Consider the following 20,957-nt stretch of genomic DNA (forward strand, 5'->3'; position numbering starts at 1 on the left):
TGCCTATGAGCAGGGCACCTTTGCAACTGTGACTTATGGCCACTGTGCACTCTTGAGTGAAAGGTGTAACACCTGGATTACAAACTGTGCAGGCTAAGAAGATAATATGGCAATCACAAGGAGCAATTTGCGATGGCTCAGATTTCTTCTGCTATCACCAAAGGGATTAAGTTCTACCGACCTGTGCCATCGATCCACTTGAGCTGGGCGCCCACAGCATACTTGGGGAGCAACAGACAGCCTGGTTATAGGCGTTCATGTTATTCTCGTCGCTGCGTTGACTGATGTGGTACATGATACACATCAGGTGGCGCAACAGGTTGCAATGGCTTGCAGGCATGTCATTCACAACTCTGAGAAGGGGAGAGGGGGAAAACAGAAAATATTTCAAATTGATATCATGATGCGACCACAAGAAAACTAGATCTTGACAATGTTCTTGTGTGGACTTTCAATTCTTATTTATGCAGTATGATTTTTACCCAGGTTTATCTTTCACAAACAGGGATATCAGAGGGCACATATGGAAGTTTGCCTAAAACCCCCGAAACAAAAAAGTCAGCCTTTAGGGTGGTCTTGGCAGAGGGTCCACCACATAGTCAAGTCTGGCTTTTCTCAAGTCCTTTTCACAAGTCCTGCAACAACTGACAGGATGAATAACGGCAAAGAAATACTTGTGTCATAGTTGATTTCAATTGCTTGTGACTTGATTTGCAACTGACAGGGCTTGTGATGGGCTTCCAGAATCTGTGATGAGCTTGACTACAACATTGCAACAAGTACTAAAGGAAGAATGTGCAGTTTCTTTGAAGAGTCCTGATCTGCGTCAACTTACGATTTGATGGCGCAAATCCGCTGCTCCGTCCCTTCAACATTGTTGGTGTTGACCCAGTTCTCATACAGTACGTTGTACATGACGCCGTTGGGCACATTGCGCAAGAAGTCCTTGAGGAGGGCAGCGGCCACTGTGATGGGCACCTCTTCGAACATAACGCTCTCGCCGGCACACAGCTTGGCCTTCAGCTCACGGGTCACCCGGGCGTTGGCTGATTTGCGGAAGATGCCCGTGGTGAAGGGCCCGTTGTGGTAAAGGGAAGTCAACAGGTCCAGTAAGGGGCCTGGCAGGGCACTGTCCTGGCAGAGGACAGGCAGGGGAATGCCAAATAACCTGGAGGGGGAACAGACAGTGAACACTGGTAAAACAGCAGTATCTCCATAGGCAACACAACATATCAGACTTATTTACACATCTATTTTAAACTATATTCAAGAAGGATGCATTCAACTAATCAGGCAATGCTGGCAAGCAAACTTTAATGGACAGGGTGGAAATTTACGGCTTTACTGAAAAAAAAAAAATATTGTGCAATGAAAAGGAAGCCCCCTGCCATGATAGCGATGGGGGCATTGAGAATGCAGTAGTTCTGAAAGAACAGGTCTTTTCCAGGATGACTTACTGGGAGTTTGGCGAGAGGGGAGGTGAGAAGGCATCGGGCAAGTCCCCTTTGACCGAGATGCTCTTCTTAAAGGACAGTTTGAAGTGGGTCTTGCGGGCTTTCTTCAGCCGTTTGTTTTGCGTTGGGAACACTGAAGTGTCTGTAAGGAAAACATTAGTCAGTCATTCAGTACAGTTGTTCATTTGGACAGTACTTTAAAAAACACGCCACATGAAAGTAACACAGCACACCGGTTGCGTTGGACCACAAAACAGACAGCAAGCACCACCGGGTGACTGGCTTACCGACACTGATGCCAAGGCGGCTCTCGCCTTTCCGCCGTAGGAAAAACTGGCACCGATGCTGTTTGAAGGAGGCATCGTCGATGGCAGCTGAGGCAGTGGCCTCGTCTTCCCCAGGCAACAGAAGGTCCCCATAGCTGTTCTTGGACAGAGCGTCATGGAGATGGCTCATTTTGATGGCATAGGGGATCTCATGGCCTGGAAGGGGGGTGGAAGGTGGAATGAAACGTGTCAGAGGAAAAAACGCCCAAGACCAGATCCTACTTGATGCGAAAACAACAATAAATGAGGTATTGTGACAACGGCTCAAATACTGGCACTGCAAAAGTTGAACACATTTCAAGTCAAGCCAACTTCACAGCTAACATTTTGTGAATTCAAATTTGCTTCACTTTCACCTGAAGTATGTACCAACTGTTACCAAATTTGATAGATTTTACTTTTGAAATTTTCAGAATTAGAGATAATGCATCTACGCAACCAAAGCGTAAGAGTATAAGTTGCATACGAGTAGATACATTAAATTTCCCTTGCATTTTTTGGGAATTCTTCACTGGTGGATATACAAAATGTTAACACTGAAGAGCAGTTTGGAAGCTGTAGGAGACAGCAATCAAATGCTTTGAAACAGTCTGAGAAACTCCTCTTGGGACAGTTCCCACAGATGCTGGGCCCCCACCGTATCATACTCACCGATCAGCGGATACGCCAGTGAGTCTTTGCCTGACTGCACCCAAAGACCGTAGTCCTCGGGCTGGGCGTCGTCCAGCTGGAAATGCTGCAGGCAGGTCCTCAGTGTCTCATCAACAGTCTCAGTGTTGCCCACCTGGACAGTCCTGTGGACCGACCCCGAGCCGCGCGACTCCCGGTTAAGGACCTTCAGGTTGACCGTCTTGGGTTCCTCCCGTTCACGCTGGACAGTGATATTCCTGTTAGTTTTAGAGTATTGCGAGGGACTTAATCAAATGTACTGGTATTCTGTCAAAGCTGTGATGTCAAGCCGTGAACTACAGACAATTTTTAAAATCAGCAGTTCACAAGTATAGGCGTTTGCGCTTCTCACAAAATTAGACCGTCTTCAGTCTGGATATTTCAATCAAGGTACACCAGAGACGTGAGGGACAAACCACACTAGCCTGCAGTAATAATCTGACATTAGAACTCATGCTGCCTATTTATGAAAAAAAATAAAAATAGTTTTGCTCTTCAACACCAACCCAGCCAGCTGCAAACCAATCCAGTCCTTGTGGAGGTGGTTTGAGCTTGGATGTAGCATGCTTATTTCAGCACCTCAGGACACTAACTCCCCATAAATACAGCACAACTTCATTCACAGAAAATTTCAGCAAGCCTTGGACCGCAGACATGCATGTGCAATGCACGGTTGAGATAAATCAGGATGCCATTTACAACATGGGAAGACCTGAGAGTTGACCTCATATTTCAAACTAGGTCATCGAGCAAAACCTAAGCATCAGGGTCGCCATAAACTGTCAAACTTTGTCAGACTAATTTTTATCACTGAAAATAAAATGCTACCAGGGGCAAACCAACAGACCTCAGACAGGGTCTTACAGATCAGCCACTATCACCAATAACAAAGAGGCATTTTCTCTTCCTCTTTGCAGGATTCCTGGGGACCATATTCTTGGGAACCAATTTGTGGTTAAAAGCCTGAACCCCCTGGGAAAAGTACCACCAGTGGTAATTTACTCCACTGAAGTAAGAAAATCCTTGAGGTAGGAAAATCTGGCCACATAAATCGCACCTGGTGAGACATTTATGGCAATAATTAAGCCATAAAAGTAGAAAAGAGGTGTTGAGAATAAAATTTTAAACACTCCTAGGCCTCTGGTTTGAAAAAGCTGTGGCAAACTTCCAGCCAGTAACCTTCAAAGGAAATGCTGGAGGCTGCCCAATGACCAACTGCTGAGAGTCAGAGAACAAGAGGGGTGAGCATAAGGATGGAAGTCAAATGAAGCCAGAAATTGTTTGAAGTGAGATATAGGTTCAAGCACGCATATCCTTTCCTCCACCACCTTCTGAATTTGGCCACAAGAGAAGTTCTTTTGGGTGCAGAAATATTCAGATACATAAAGGGACACAGCCAACTCTGCTGCAAGTTGATTCAAGTTGTTTGTAGAAGAGAGCAGGTCTTTGTCATTCTTCTAATACCAATGATGAACAAGTCATAACACTGATAACGAAGCTGTGCGCAATGTTTCCATTCAGCTCTGAATTTTGTTCCCTCATTCCTTCCCTTGACACTTTTAAATGACCCGATTTTGCACCCAGCTAAGTAGTCAAATGTGATAGCTCACATCCTGTGACACTTCTAGCAAGCACTTTACTGATGTACACCTAAATTTACCTCAAGTGTTAACAATGTTGCGGAGTATTGCCAAAAAAAAAAGAGTGGCACAGCACTATTACAGGATCAACTATGCAGACACATCAATCACTTCGGAATAGAACAACACTTTGAAGAAAGGGACCTTCTGTGATCAGCGGTATTACTTACAAAAAAATCCAAACTAACAGAGCAAAGGTTAGTGACAAGGTGATGCGGGAATGAGTGTCAGGGATGATACCTGTGATAAAGGTGACTGACTGGAACCCACATGCATGGCATACTATACATTGGATAAGCTGGAATTAATCATTGCCTGAACTGACTGGCTCTTTCTTTTTTTCCTTTCACACTCATCTAGTACTGTCAGATGTTGCTACTATTATCTAATGATAACCTGTGACAAAAGGGGTGTGGTGGCAGCTGACATGTCTTTTCATAACACTGCAAATGAACAGCTTTTAACAGCTTTGCACGTACATGTACATGTATGCACAACACTTTTGAGAGAACAGTTCATGGGACTAACCGCGTTAAAAACCATGTGAGAGAATTGGAGTATTAAAGAACTTTTAAGAAGAAACTCCACAAATAAAACAAAGAGAAATACAACAAGACAGGAAAGGAAATGTTGTCCATGTACTGGGTCAACCCAAAACTTCAGACTTTCACTTTGACAGAAACAATTTAAAGAAAGACATTTTTTTCTCTTGCTATTAGAATCTCCTACATGCAATGGGATCCGATGACTTTGCATTATGGCAAATGCTCATTGCCAGCAATTACACTCTCATCCACTTTCTCACAGCCGGAAAGGCCACCCCCATGTTTGTCAAGTCTGAGGTCTGACAATCTTGAGTTACATTACATGGTATCAGCACATATTTATTTCATGTTTTAATGAAGCACCATCCATCATGGAAAGTTGTCTAGACAAATGAAATGTAGTCATCTCATAAAAAAAATGAAAAATGTAATGACAAACACACCTTGAGATAGCACAAGAATGTGACAAGGCCTCTCAAAAGAATTCCCAAGAATTTCTTATCAACATGACATTTTAACAAATTTTCCTCCAATTATTTACAGGGTTGGATTTTTTCCAGATGTTTCCTCCAGTATACCTGATGTTGAAATTTCATCAAAGTGCTGCCCTTTAAGTTTATTTATGCCCAAAAGTGCCATAAATTTTGATTTTCAAATCGCAGATGTTACAATCCAACACCCCCCCAAAAAACAAAAAGAAAAAAGAAAGAGAGAGAGAAAAAAGGAAACTAAATTTCACAGTTTGAGATAACATTTTTGCCCAGAAGTTCCCGAATCAAAACAAAATCCAACAGTGTAACATCATGTGGTGCTTCTTCTGTGAATAAAAAAATACTGGGGCATGAAACTCCATGTAAGATGTCACTGTGGCCAGACTGCCTAGTCCTGAATCTTTCAAGATACAGTAAACACCAAAACCCAAAACAAGGGAAGTTTAAGTGATTACCATTTCTCAACCACCAGTCGATTCTGCGTGGTACCCAGGATTTATTTTGCCCACATGTTACCAGGGAAAACTGATCAGTGACCAATAAATGGTGTGCCAGAGTTCCCTGAGGAGTTGAATTTAGATATATTGGGGAAGAAGGGGCTTAATTTAAGGGGGGGGGTGTGACTCTCCAAGTGCAACACTTACTTTTGCAAGGCCTGCCACCAGAGTTCCTTCTCCTCGGGCGAGCTGAAGGTCCAGACGGTGTTTGTGACCGGCCAGCCTACTACAAAGGACCGATCCGCTGGTTTGTTAAGTTCAATCACATCGTTGATGCAGGTCGCCAGCCACAGCTCGCTGACCCTGATGCGGTGCTTGACACGGAATGTCGTGCAAGATTTGCTGTGTGATGATCAGAAAAATCCTCCATCAATCTCTCAGTTCTCCTAAAACTTATTCCCATGATGCACTGCACTTTGGGTATCTACATGTACAAGGAAGTACTTTGCAATGGACAGAGCAGTTAATCACGTATTATCCCCAAGCTGGGATATTTGACATATTTGAGGAATCATATAAAAGTCCCTAAAAATACTATGGATGACAAATCTATTTAGGTCTAAAGGTATGGCAAAAATAAAAATTTCTTCATATCTTTTTGTAGAATGGAGATCTCCAGTCCATACAAAGTGAATACTTTCAGAGACAGCGATTTTTGTTTTAATCAAATAAAAAGAAAACAGACAACTGATATGCTGCTGCGTTCCGTGCCCCAACAAAAACAACCTTCTTGGACATGACACAGATCCTTACTTTGGTTTGGCGACGATGAGGACGTCATTGAAGAGGAAAACGTAGCGGCTCTGGGCCTGGTCCCCTCCAGTCACTTGGATGGCACCCTCCATGACATACACACGGTTGTTGTTGCTGCTGCTCAGTGCATTGCTGTCCGTGGGAACCGCAAGGTCACCAGGCGAGGGGGAACCACTGGGCCTAATGAAAAACAAAAACGAAAAATAACCAAAAAATTCAGAAGAGTATATTAAGGGGTTATTTTTAGTTGGGGGGAGGGAAAGAGGAAATGAAGGCTTGAATCTTTGGCTGTTGGCCTTCAGCCTAATGACAAATGGCTGCAGACTGACTTCTAATGTGGGGAGGGGCCAGTTGTGATGAGAGCATCAGTCCCAGGTAATAGGTTGGGAGGTTGGCCTAAATAGTCAACATCTTGCCATGGTGCACTTGTGCAGGTGTAACATCCCATTAAAAACCAGCCATTCTCGACCTCATAATGGATGAGAATGATGCTGGCACGCTGCATCGATAACTGAAATTTATCACGATACACTCTTGTAGTTATCCAGTTGGAAAGCAGAGATCCTGTCTGACCAAAACAAAAACTTACCCTGCACTGCCATTATCTGGAGACTCTGATGTAGACATCACGACCAAATGTCTTTATTCGACGTGTTGAAACCAAAAGTGACAAATTGACACAAAAGTTTCTGGAGAAAAGGTGATGCTCAAGAGCTGAAACAATGACCTCTTGGAAAACGATGACTTCGTAATTCACCAGGTGAGGCCAATGAAAAAAGGTGAACTAAAGTCAGGAATCACAGTGCAAATTTTCAGTTCACCCCAAGACATGATGACTCTTGCACTATGACAACTCCAGAGTCCAGATCGACAAACTCTCATTCAACCTGACTTTGTAGCAGTGATGCTCTAAAGGCATCAAAAACTCTGCTGGTGAGGTCACAACTGTCCACAGCAAATGAGATCGGAGCTAAACTTGGTCTGCAGAAGGCCTATGTGGTTTGTCTTGAACTCCCAACATTAAAAGCATTTCTGGGCCTACTGGTATTCATAGTGCAACTCGTTCAAGCACAATAGATTACCACCATCCTCCGCCGTACGGTATGTGCATATTGACAAGGACACAACTTCATTCTCGACCCAATTGTACCATTAACAGCTACTATATATATAAAAATCTGCCTTTTGATTGTTGATTTGCAGAGTTTGTTCCACATCCAATTCACACATCTCTGGCCCGGGCCGCACGGTTGACACAAGGAAACAAGACAATAAAAGCCCAACTTTACACAGTGCAGTTTCTCCGGTGCAGTTAGAGTACCGCCCCGCATATGGAGGGGAAGGGAACAAAACAATGCAGGTGAGAACACTGATCAAGGTCCATCGGCTTTTGTTTTCTTTTTCACTCCTTCTTAGCAGAAGAATCTCGCCATTGGTGGGATTCTCGACCAACCACACGTTGTCTGTTGCCCAGGCAGTGGATAATACGTGAAGCGGAAACAAAGTGGGAAAAAAACGGCCAATTTATCTCTGTCACTTTGCACCACCACCGGGGGATTTTGACCAATACTGGTGCTGATTCTCCAATGAAGGTGATATTACATTATCATTTTGGCAGGGGCCCAATACTTCTTGAAACTTTGTAAGGCACAATACACATCAAAATTAGTGCAATAATTGATAAGAGTCTAGTCTATGCCAAAGTAAACTTTGCATGCCAGATTTCTTCTCAATCCTAAAATGTCTGAATTAACAAAAATTAACCGCCAAATGCAACTCACTTATCTGTGAATGCAGACAATTACTGATAAAACTGCCTATCACAAAGGCCAATTCTTGAAGAAGGCTTTGAATTCGAAAAACAACTACAAGTACAGTGTATATCTTTCAAGCTCCCAATTGCCACTGTTACCAATGTGCATGTATAAATTTGGCTATAAAAACTGATCAATCTGTGAGAAAAAACTTTGCACAACACCTACCGGTTCATAAAAAAAGATTTGCTTACAAATTTAGCTAACACTTTGAATATCATGTGCACAGAAGATATGCCAGTTGGGGCTCTGCAGTAAATAGATTAAAAGGATTGTGTTGACCCTGGTGAACCAAAAAATGTTACCTCTCAAAACAAGGTCGTGACCAACTATGTCATAAATTTTTAGAAGAAAAGGCTTTAAAACATCAACAAAGAGAACCGAGAGGGTGGGGGGTGGCATGCCTTAAAGTTCATTCCAAGTTGATGTGTAATGGCTGGCCGTTTATCTGTTGTAAAGCTGGCCACACTAACTCAGATACCAATATACGGTGCACGTACAGGCACGTGTGCAAATGGTGGTGTACAATTGGCAATTTCTTTCCCCCCAAAACTGACCAGCAACCTTGAAGAGTTCGGCTGATAACAAACACAAAACATCCAGGGCAAGTTTGGACAAGATGGACCTTGGTCACATGGCATGCGTGTTGCGTGTACATGTACATGTTGAAGCTGATTAGATGGCACTTTTGGCCTGTCTTGATAACGTACTAATGCATGCATATGGGTGATTCAATGGATTAAGTCCTCTGCTATGGTACCCAGTTCAGAAAGCTGCAAAAATATAGCTTTTTTCCACCACGGATAGGCATGTACATGTACATAAATATACTGTACACATGCACATGCACATGTATAACCTGACGAGAACATGTCTCTATGGAATAATGCATCCAAATTGTCAGACTATCCTCTATCAATCTATGGCATCCATCCCATACAGCAGGGCCCTTTTTAAACTTCTGCCACCACTAATCCACCACTTTTTATCTCAGGGATGAGATTGACCAACAATAAAAATAGCTGAAAAAAAAAGGCATATAGAAGCTGAACTGTGAAAATCTCCTATACATGTACTTTTGTACACAGCCAGTGTGGGGAAAAAGCTGAAATCCAAAACAAAAAAGATGAAATCAGCTAAAAAGCTGAGAACTCGTCCCTGTAAAACCTTCTGCTTGAAAAAACAAACGTCTATGGGCCTTTTTGGTGGCCTGGGGACAGGTAGAGTACCAGTATCCAAACTTGCTAAACAGGAGGTGTTTTCCAACTTCCCTAAGCAGCCAGACTAAACTGAGCTATTACTAGGGAACATGTAGCCCACACACCCAGATGGTTACACAAACCTGGCCTTACACAAGATCCTCTATCTTCCAGCTGAAAATGACAGAAAGCTGTATCAAATATCACAGAGATACCATAGGATTGCAAGACAGAACATAAAATTCTGTGACTCCAAAGGGACAATCTCATACCCCCAAGTCATATCTGGGGATCTCTGTGGCAGTGTGTATACATAAAGCTCAATGATATACTGGTATTTTCTAACTAATGATTGCTGACACAACCTGTGAAGAAATTCCTCCCACTGGCATGTTTCAAACACTGAAAAAAATCCCACAGGAAAAGACAGAGGAGAGGATTGTAAGCTGGAGTTTCACCAACAAATAAAGTTTGTGACTGTTTACAAAACAACTGCAAAGTTTATTTGGTTTACGGCCCACTTCTTCTCTAAGGAGTCAAGTCCTGTGGAATTTTATAAAGTTTTTGCTGGTGAGTAATGATAGCGCCCTCGTGTGATGTGGTCTTTTCAGTCCATAATACCAGAAGGACTCATTACCAAATGTTGCTCAACTGATTTGGACTGGTGATGCTGTCCAACAAAAACTGCACTGGAGAAATGTAAAGCTGCTGGGTCTTACAAGTTGCAAGTACAATGAGGCTGTGAATATTGCACGGCATGACAAAAACTTGAGTAATCCAGAGCCAACAAATTCACTCAAATGAATAAACACAAAACAACCACCTTTCTACATGTACATTTATATGCCCACACTCTTTCTAAGGCAGGTTGAAGCTGTGTTTGATCGATAGTGATGAGCACCCTTTCACACGGTCCAAATTGACAAATTTTTTTGTGAAACTAAAGCAAGAGAGTGCCGAAAAAACACCAGTACCATTAAGTACAGCTTAAGCCTATCCCTTTTTTAAAACTCAATGCAGTGCTCTGCAAACACATGGAGAAAATCACCACACAGACCATGCACTTTAACAGTCCAGTCCTCACACGTCCTCTTAATCTATTTTTAAAAACCTCTTGACACATAGACAGCCAGTACTGTTGGAATAATCAACTAGAGCGGTATTTATCCATATCAAATTACAATACCAAACTTGTAAACTGGTATCTGTTATCAAAAACCCCCCACTAATGGTGTCAAAGTACCAGCCAATTCAATAATGTCATTGATAAAGTGGTGACTGATTTTCCATTTTTGGTTTTTCCCAACTGTCTCCAACCCCATATATTACCGAAAAGAGGATATGCCACAACTGGTCTTTGCTTGTTCATAAATTAACGAGGCGGAAGCAATTCCTCAAACATACTCAATCCCCATTAGCGGGGTAAACAAATTGACAAAGGAGTGATTTTTCATCTCCCAACTCAAACATCTCCAGCCATTATATTTTAGAGCTGGGTGCATCTTCCAAATTTCACTGAACAATTTAATTTGTTGCAAAAAGTATTTGTTCTCGACTCCACTGACCCCAGATTTTCTAGGGGGAAAAAATCCATGAAGTGTTGATCAATGCACATACACCTAAAAAGGACATTTGAACAGTGTGTCATTTACATACATACATGCTGCCACCTGTCCACCAGTTCTGGGGACAGGCAGAAACAAATACAGACAGGCAACTTTTGCTCCTTCAAAATTTACAACCCCCCTTTCTTACAGACATTGTAGATCTTTAACAGTGGTTAACAAGTCTTCACATCTTCCAAATTTTTGTCTGGATACTTTGGAAATATGACCTTAGCTGGCACCCAGGGGGGTCAACAGATTTTTTGAGAGGAGACAGCTACATGTAGTTTTTAAGTTTGGTTTGGAAGGGACAGGAAGATACATGTACATGTATTTCAATTCCAGATGAAACTCTGGATATGCGGCAAGCAAGTGAAGACAGAATAAGCACTTTGCAAGAGCTGGCAGTGAATGCAAATTAAAGCATTGAAAAAGACAGAACATCAAAAATGTGATGGGCAGTGTCCTAGGCTGCGGCTTGAAATAACAAATGGACCTCTGCAAGCCCATACAAGTACATATACATGTATACTCCAACCAAGCTGCAGCTGGTGTATTCAGACAAGGCTGTGGTTTGGCTACTTTGCTGGCTCTTGTTTGTTTGACTCTGCTTTCTAAACCATTTCTGCACTGCCTCTAACAAACTGATAGGGTTGGAATAAGCAGCATTGGCATAAAGCCAAAAAGAAAAAAAGGGCTCAACAAATGAAATGTTTCCAATTCTCTGTGATCAACCCACATGCAGTACTCTCCTCCTACCCAAGAAGAAAACCTTGAAACAGAAAGAAAGCCCTGAAGACCATCAAGAAAATAACAAATGACAGATCCGGTGTGAATGCAACAGGACCAATCTGTCCTGACACTTAAGGGATTGGCACCCTGCTGGACTGCAGGAGGCAATGAACGACCCTGACAAGAGTTGGGCAAGCATTCCTGACTTTAATGCAGGTGCCTTCAGAAGAAAAAATATGAAACACAAAATCCAATGCACATACAATTCAAGGCTATCTGGTTGCTTGATTCCCTCCCAAATTCTGTTTCAAAAACCTTGAAACCAGTTATGCCATCCATTAATTGCTGAAATCACTCAAAAGCAACATGATATTAAAATATTTTGGAATTTTGCCAACATTTGAAGAGGAAATCTGGGACTGGGGTGAAGAATTCAGAAAAACTGCACTGAAAAAAATTAACAATGAGGAAGAACTAAATTTCAAGTAGGTAACAAGTTTGAATGGAAGGAAAGGTGGATATAAAATATAATTATAGACTTACAATTTCTTCCCTCCGAGTGCTGTCTTGAGAGCTACAGTTGGTGCTGATCTCCTCCGATTGGCGAGCGCCTTAAACCTCTGCAGCGAACACACAAAGACAGAAAATTGAATGTGTCTTGCTGAGTGCATGCACCCTGCGACTCTGAAAAAGTACTCTACAAAGGCATTTGACCCACATTTTGGTGGAGTAAAACGTACAACATAACTACGGGTAGAACCCAGGTACATGTACTCATACGTACATGTACATACCGGTACATTTACATGCACACACACTTGAGAACCTTTGACTGCTTCAATATGCTGTATTCTCAGAAATGGGCGGCTGCCCGAATTACCCCAACAGATAGAGGATCTAGTACTTCAAGTATGTGAACGTAAATGAGAACTGCACATATCAAGACACATATTTCGTCTCTTGATTTTCTGGACCTCTTGACTTGATTCACTCAGAGACATTGGGTCTATGGAGTGTTCTCCTAGGCAGTTCTTTACCAGTCGTCTATAAGTACCATATTCTTGAGTGGCTCTTGATTTCAAATTGGATTGTTATGACTGCTGCATTTCAAGCACTTCAAGTCTCCTCATCTGTATTTCCATACAGGGTGAAGCCAAGACTACCACTATGAATGAGTGACAAGAGAAGAAAGTCTTGCCAAGTCCAAGCAGATGCGTTTGCACAGTTCAGCATGCCGAGGATGGGTTGCACAGAAGAGTCCAATTCTCTTTAAAGCAGTTGAAGAAAATGTACTGCGGCAGCAATATCAACCAGTCAACTCTGGGATACGGAGGCCCTTTACATTGTAAACCCGGTCATACCAACAACGAAGGCAAAGATAAATGGAGAGACGACACCACACGCTAGCCCAGTACTTCATTCTTGACACTTACATGTACTGACCATTACGCTTCAAATCAAAATTAATCCTGAAACCAACTATTTTTATTAAACTGTCTGGCAGAGTGAATTTGGAACCTTTTCCTGTGCACACTGAGTCCTTCCCGAGGTCATAAAAGATTTCAGCGCTATGCTTTTGCTGATCAGCTAACCTATCCCTTGCTGTCTGTATAAACAGTGATAACTCTGTTTATGGATGTCTGTCTCTTCAAGCCTCTGGCTGGAATTTTGCTTGGCAGATGTCTGTGGGGGTTTCAAACCAAACTGGACAAAGCAGGACAGGTTGTCGGACTGTTGGCGCTGAGGACCATCAGTGCATTCCAGATATACATGTACATGTACATGAAGTGGATTTATGATTACGGGGAGTTAACCATGGAGACACCATCTTTGAGGGACAGTCTTCTTCCAGGAACACTCTTCTGAGGCGCCATACGGTTTGGCCTCTACTGTTTAAATTTCCTCATGAAAGAAAGGGCAAAATATACATGCACATCCTCAACAGTGTTGTACCGATCGAATCCACTTCTACCACCAACCCAAAATGCTCCTCTGCCATGAATGCTCGAAATGTTGCCCTGTGGTCCCGCCTTTACCTGCATGAGTCTGCAGAAACTATACTGATACATCCAGGTAAAACTCTGATCCTATATGGACAATGGGCGGTAAAGTGGTACACTTTTTGAAACTCCTACTTGCGTCTGATGACCCTTTAGTGGAATGTTAGGAATGAAAAAAGAAAGAAAGGAAGCAGAAAAATCTTTTGAAACAAACAGTTCAAGAGGCCTCCTCCTCTGGCCCAGCTAGAGTCACCCTTTGCCACCCTGCTGCTGATATAGTAGATGGTAGAATGGAAGGTCTTAAGAGAATACAATTGTAGGTTGGGGTTCCTTTTTTTCGGTGCTGAACTGGGACTGGAATAACGCCTACTCTCTGTCCTGTGACTGGAAATCAGAAAGGGCTGAGGAATTTGGAGTATCCTGTCTTTTACAATCCATTGGTAGGATGACCCTGAGTCTACTGGTACATACCACAACTTATTTTAAACCTTTTTTTCCTCCATTTGGTCAAAAGACAGGCTATAGTTCACACAACTCTGCCTGTATCTTATGAATGGAGTACAGGCTTGGAGGTTTGAGGTAAAAGCAACTTTTGAGCATCTTAAGTCACGTTATGAGAGGTGTGACTCCCTTTTTCTCTCCAATGAGATGTGAAATGGTGGGATAAACTTTTTACCTGGTCATCTTTAACTTAGGTTACTTTTTTTAACTAAATGAAATCGAAGCTGATGCCTATTTAGAGAGAAACAATGCTAACAACAAATGCTGGTCATCATTTGTTTCAATCATGCAAACAGCTAGCTGTTCTGCAGAGGAATGCATTTTTATAGGGAGGGTTGCAAGGTTATCATGTTGCATGTACAACTAATACACTTGTCAAATTATATTGTGCATTGTGAAACGACAGAATGAAGGCAAGTACATGTATAAACTCAATACTGAAATTCAGACAAACCTAGCCTGACAACCACCAGGAGCAGTGCCAAGCTGAGGGTCAGAGGTCAATCAAAGGCAGAGAGGGATATATCTTCTGGTGGTGTCAACAGGGCATCTTCGCACCTGCGAAGCATTGGCAGGAAAGAAGGGGTTTGTGGAGTTTACGTGACAGATATTTATGATTCCTTCATGAACAGTTCTAGCACTAGATGACTAATACACTACTTGGATTGTCTGCAAGGACATACATGTAAACGTGCCAGGCCCCCCCCAAAAAATGTTCGGTGACTTTTTGAACGATACCCTGTTGAAGATATTGGATCTTGGCAACTACTTCAGTGTGGAGTTGGGCTTCAAAAAGAAATTGGAAAGGAATTTTTCTCGACATTTTCCACCATTAGTAGAACACATGAGTGGTAGGATACCATTGGGGACACATGTACATGTAGGTTGTACTGGAAAGTCTTTCTTTAAAAATAAAGACTCTCTGTTGAGGAAGTTCAACAGTAGAGAGAATAAACAATATATGACTGAAACAGATATAGATACATGTACATAGGACAGTTTTCTTTTCAAGGAGGCTTGTTGGAAACACATACATACATGTATGTACATGTAACTTGCTTGCACCTCAGCAAAGACATCTAGACATCTAGATAAGTTGAGAACAGTGGCCTTTTTGTCATGGTAAATATGATGCTAACTGAAAAGTGACGACATCCAACTCCTAGCTAAGCTTCAGCTCAACTTTCTTTCTCAAACTTCTTATGTGTTTGATCTTAATCTGCTCTTCCACTCCACTGATGGACTGCATTTCCGCACAACTTCCAGTAACTTGTTCCTATGACTTAAACGCTTACACATATTGCAAAGGATACAATCCCTCCCAATAAAAAGAAAAGGAAAGGAAAATGACCACTGTAAAAACATGGCTCTCCACCAATCCCTTTTAACACCCTTTCAATGTCATTCTCCTGTGGTAATCTTGCCTTAACACCATTTTTCTTGGCCAGGAGAATGGATCAGAAGACCCTGCCAGCCAAGGCTACTGGTGGAGCGCCCAATCCCTTTGTTTTCTCCTCCCTTGAGTGATGTGCCGACTGCAGGGATTTTAATCTTCCATCCCCTCGGGGATGTGTGTTAAATCCGCCATCAAGTAGGCACAAGGGGTGCTTTCTCTTTGTGGAAATGTTGCAAGAGATGGAGACAGCATTGGGGGAGATTGAAAAGAAAGAAAATCAACCAAACAAATGGGCTAAGCCCCTGAAGAGAACAGCCAGACATTTCCCTTTTTGAGTCAAAACCACAGAGCTGCCCACACCAAATAACGGGTTTACTATTGATGAGTAAAGAGTTGACAATTTCCTTTATTCCATCCTATGAATGAACAGTCTTGATTTCAGTTTGGTGGATGTGGATGAATGGAAGAGACACACAACCCAAGCACTGGTGCACTTTCAACACAGCTCATAATGAGCCCCGATAAACGTAAAACCAAATTCTTGAAAGAAAAATTGCTGTTCACCTTGAAAGTATCAATAAAAAAAATGTTCAAAGTACTATAACATGCACAAAACATTGACGATTGTTTATTAGCAGAAGTACTGTAACTGGGGGTGATCTGCAGTAAAATGCTGCTAAGCCAATCTCTATACAAATACTCTACTACACTTAAATCAAAATAACCAGAGAAGTAGTCAGGCCTATTCGGTACACAGTGTACCATGCCTGTTGCCCACCAGTACTTCCCTTTTGAGCTGCATTCAGGTCTAAGCTCAGAGCAGTTCTGCTTAAACAACAGCTCGGCTGCAAGAACAGTATGTACATGTACATCCAAGTTGGCACTTGGGTAACACTTTAAGCATATTGTTTCCCTTTTGAAGTTACATGTAACCAACTTTTCTTTTTAAGGTCATGTCGAGGTCAACCTGGGACTTTACATATAGTCTGAACTGGCCAGGGACTGGCCTGCCTCTCAATGAAATCCAGCATGCCAGTCTAGCCCACAAACCCACCAGGGAGACCTGTTGCTAATTGGTGGGTAACAGCTGCCAGGGTTCCCTCATAAAACCATGGGGAGAGAGATCTGTCAACACAGACAAACTATGCTGACATAACATCAGCAGCAGAGCCCCTTTTGAATTTGATGTACATGTACAGTACTTGGACTATATACTGTATAGTGCATGTACAGTGTACATGTATGCATCTATACTGTATTAACTTTCTGAAAACTGAGGCCACTGGCATATTGTAGGAGTTTCTGTTGAGTAGAAGTGGGGGAGGGAGGGAGGGTAATATTAGCACAAATCCAAATTTCAACCAGAAGAAAAATGTGGGGATGTTTTAAAAACCAACATGCCTGAATCTATAGCTCTAACTTGCCAGATAAAAGTCAGAAAAAACAAGAATAACTGAAAACAAACCAAGATTTAATAATGAAACAAGTTTCAATTAATAGAGCAAACTGCTGATCATGCTTTGAATTGTCTGATATGTAGGAAACATGACATTGCCTACATAGTACCTGTACCGGAAACTGTGCTGCAATGACAAAGTCTTACCACTCAAAAAAAGTTGCTTCAATTTCTGCGCAGCTGACTGGAAATTGCCTGTACACAGTCATCCAAAAACTACACGTACCTATACTGTATCTTGTCAATAGCCACCAGAAAGCTGCACTTTTAATTCAAAGAAGCTTCATATACAACATGCTCCATAATGCCGCCGCTTTATTTCCCGGCTCCCTCATTTAAGTAGAAATTCCCAACAACAATGGACAACCTCTGCGAGATGTTTAAACTTTCCATAGTCAACCAGCAGTGCAGCACTACTCCTACATTGTAGATGATATCATAATACTGCAGGATCAGACCAATAAACGAGGCACAGCACATCAATCATCCACTGGTGACATCTGTGGGGAGCACCAGTCTCTCCTGATCCTACAGTGGGGTAAGAGGAGTTTGCACAAAGTCTGGGCTTCAGACGACTGACACCAGGAAAATCAAATGATGATCCTACTAACATGCTTAAAGTCTTCGTAAAGTGTCTAGCTAGCTGTCTTTTCTCCTTCGAAGGATGTAGTGCTTTGATTTCCCAGCTAAAGTCACTTCCTTTAGTTTTGCCATAGAGGTGGAAAGAAAAAGCATCATTTTAATGAAAATCAGTACAGTTCAAAAAAGAAAGCACATGCATTATTCAAACAAATAACCACTGTGACTGCTTCCTGATACCATGATTGTAGAAAATACATTTATTACTTTGCATAGTGTACTGCATGCACATGTAATTCACTTTACAAGTACATGTATAATGCATGACATAATGCAAATGGTCATCAATCATCAAACGAACAAATGGTTTATTACAATGTCACAATTAACTTGTGAGCAAAAGAAACTTGCTTCTGTACCAGTTGGAAGTTACAGATACCGGTAGGCATATACTGTACATGGATGGGAAAACCTAAACTTTTTCTTTGGGGTGCTTTTCTGTGAGTGTTTGGACTATCAACTCTCCAAGGTGAAAGGCCAATTGTATACAGGAGCCTAGAAAAATATACAGCTTATCCAATTACTGTACACACATCAACATGATACCATCCAGTTGTATGATAACCTACATGTACATGTACCTAGCACTGGGATTTCCTTATCGCAAAGGCTGTACAGGAAGGATCAGTGAGAAACACATGTAGTCAACGACCTCCACAGTCAGAAAGAAAATGAAAGGCACAACACTACAGACATGAACTTACTTTATCCCATCATTAAAACTGCCTGTCATCTAGGGCAGCAGCTCACATAATGAGTGGATGTGCATGTGCATATACTTTAAACAGTGACGAAGGAATTGCACAACCACATCTTAACATACTACATTTGTTCTTAAGCTGTCCAATGTACATGTACAGTCCTAATACATAACGCTTGCATTCTTGGCATTGTGGAGGGCTTATGGGCTTTGGTAACCTTCTTTGATGTAGATGATCATCAGACTATTCTATTCATCCTGCTCTTATTGTTACACATTTTACGCAGTTTTACTTCCTCACAACTTTTCTCTACCAGTAGTACTATAAAAACTATAAATGTGCAATGTGCCATACTGGTATCCGTGCATGTACAGTACATACACATGTACATGACCTTGGAATCAGTCAAGAGTTCCAGCCACAAGTAGCTATTCCAATTTTACTGCTACAAGTGTGTTGGAGGTGCACTAAAATCATAGCCAACATAAAAGTGCGAGGACATTGCGCATCCAGATTTGGTAATTACCGGTACATGCAATGACTAGGCATTCCCAACTCAAAAGTGTTAGTTAAGTACCAGGGTACCAATCAGTGAGTGGAAGTCAAGAGCGAATGTGAAGATTAAATAATGCAACACTGCATTTTCACTTCTGTACTATGACCTGAATTGGACAGCTTATCTCCCAACTTGCTTACTTTCCCAAAATGACCTTGTGGGATGCAGGTGGGCTGGGATGTTTTCTCTAGAAATTGCAGTCTACACATGCCGGTATGTGTTTATGAACAGTGCCAGTATTTTATCCAAAAAAAAAAAAAAAGATAAAAATTAACAACCCTTACCTGATGCCCACAGTAACATAAACAAGCAAGCTACAGCAGGAAGACATATGTCCCCAGTGGGGCTCAATTTAATCTCCCCTCAACAGACAATGCTGGTATGTAATTACAATGGTGATCCTCTACTTCAAAGATACAGGTTGTTTCTTCAGTTAATATCCTAGTTTATGTTGTTGCCTCCTAGTCTGGGTTGCTTTGTGACCCATTTTGGGGCAACCTTTCCACTGCTTCCATTGTTTATTATTCTTGGAATAACGTTTCAGTCAATGCAGAGGAAAATTGGTTCCTTGCATGCTCCCTGCACACTTGCAATTTACGTGCATCATGTTCAGGTCATCTTCAGTAAACAGAACTCATCTAAGACTAATTCAACACGTCTGAAAAAATTGATAAATGCCCCAGGATAGAACAGGACATGTCATCCTTATGCTTATCCACCAGTGAAAGGTTCATAAATTTACAATCAGCAAGACATGTGGGCATGTAAACACATTATTATCCAATGTAATATTACCGCTACTTCAAGGAAAATCACTAATGAAAGTGACTTCTTCAAAGTCGTCTGTCAAAATGACACCTGCTTTACAGGTGGGGCACTGGATTTCATGAAGATGCTTGACACAACAATTTCCTAAGCATGAATGAGACACACAGAGTGACAACTAGTTACCATTTACAACACCACACAATGTTGACTGCCTTGCAGAATTCCCTATACTAGAATGCTTGACTATCTATCAACCTGGGCCCAGATGGGGGGGGGGCATCATTCCACACAGGAGGAAAAAAATTCCAAGGGTTCAGTCATAAAAAGTCTCCCTTTTCAATGGAGACAGCCTGGACAGGTTAGCTGGCTCAACATGATTTATGAGGGGATTTTATAGCCTGTTCTTTTCAAGCAGATATACACATGTACATGTAACTGTAGTTGTTGGAAGGTCAGCCCAGCTATTTTTGCACAAAGAGGCAGAAAAAAGTGTCCTGGTAGTCATCTTCATCATTAGCACCCTCTTAATTACAAGTAAAGCCATCCTCTTTAATGAGAGCATCTTGCAACTGCCAGTTCATTGGCTAGCAGACTGACTGATGAGTTAGTTATGTACTTAACATGCCTTCTACAGCTCTAACATTTGATTGTCACAATGATTGGGTCTGTTGGGGATGCTTCACCCAAATCTGATTGAGCTACATGTATTTGGATACCGTTGATAAATTTAAGAACAGTTAAGCGTACTCAATTTTCATAATTGCTCACATACTGGTACCAGATGTGGATTGCCATGAATCAAACAAGAATACTCTTCAATTCAAATGATGGTTTTGATGTTCAATAACTGACAGACACACTTCCCAGTGGCAACGCCTCAACATAATTGAAAAAAAAATTCTCCAAACTTGCACACCACATTCCGAACATATCATATCCAAATCAAACAGGTCAAATTACACGCACGCAGTGATTGGCGACACAAAAGGCCTGCACGAGCCCACCTTGTTTGTTTGACTTACTGGACTCCAGTCCCAAGTTTTTTATCTGCCAGTTCTTTTTTGGTTAATCGGTATCAAATTACAGTATTTGAGTGAATGACGAACCTCAAGTGCTGTTTACTTTGACACAACCGGTCTGTCGAGGAGTAAATTCTACATTCACCCTGGGATCGTGTCGCTCGGCAAACTTGTTGGGGGCAATATTCTGCAATTGT

General features: G+C 41.8%; 1 protein-coding gene across 8 annotated transcripts in view; it reads right to left on the minus strand.

Moving 5' to 3' along the window:
- LOC110985084 (uncharacterized) overlaps positions 1 to 20,957 on the minus strand; it is a 131,073-nt gene that overhangs the window by 5,135 nt on the left and 104,981 nt on the right. For 6 of the 8 annotated variants that reach the window (XM_087146172.1, XM_022245830.2, XM_022245832.2 and 3 more), the window contains 8 exons: positions 12,268 to 12,344; positions 6,376 to 6,555; positions 5,770 to 5,964; positions 2,432 to 2,667; positions 1,742 to 1,936; positions 1,458 to 1,596; positions 836 to 1,168; positions 182 to 353 (listed from right to left, as the gene is read on the minus strand). In XM_087146172.1, coding sequence (XP_087002298.1) covers positions 182 to 353; positions 836 to 1,168; positions 1,458 to 1,596; positions 1,742 to 1,936; positions 2,432 to 2,667; positions 5,770 to 5,964; positions 6,376 to 6,555; positions 12,268 to 12,344 — 1,527 coding nt within the window. Of the gene's footprint in view, positions 1 to 181; positions 354 to 835; positions 1,169 to 1,457; positions 1,597 to 1,741; positions 1,937 to 2,431; positions 2,668 to 5,769; positions 5,965 to 6,375; positions 6,556 to 6,964; positions 9,013 to 12,267; positions 12,345 to 17,303; positions 17,445 to 20,957 lie in introns of those variants that run through there. The other 2 variants (XM_087146176.1, XM_087146175.1) reach the window with 2 other exon arrangements.

Source organism: Acanthaster planci, linkage group LG15 (genome assembly GCF_054643075.1).
Source record: "Acanthaster planci isolate LZ-2023a linkage group LG15, COTS_SCS, whole genome shotgun sequence".
Lineage (NCBI taxonomy): Eukaryota > Metazoa > Echinodermata > Asteroidea > Valvatida > Acanthasteridae > Acanthaster > Acanthaster planci.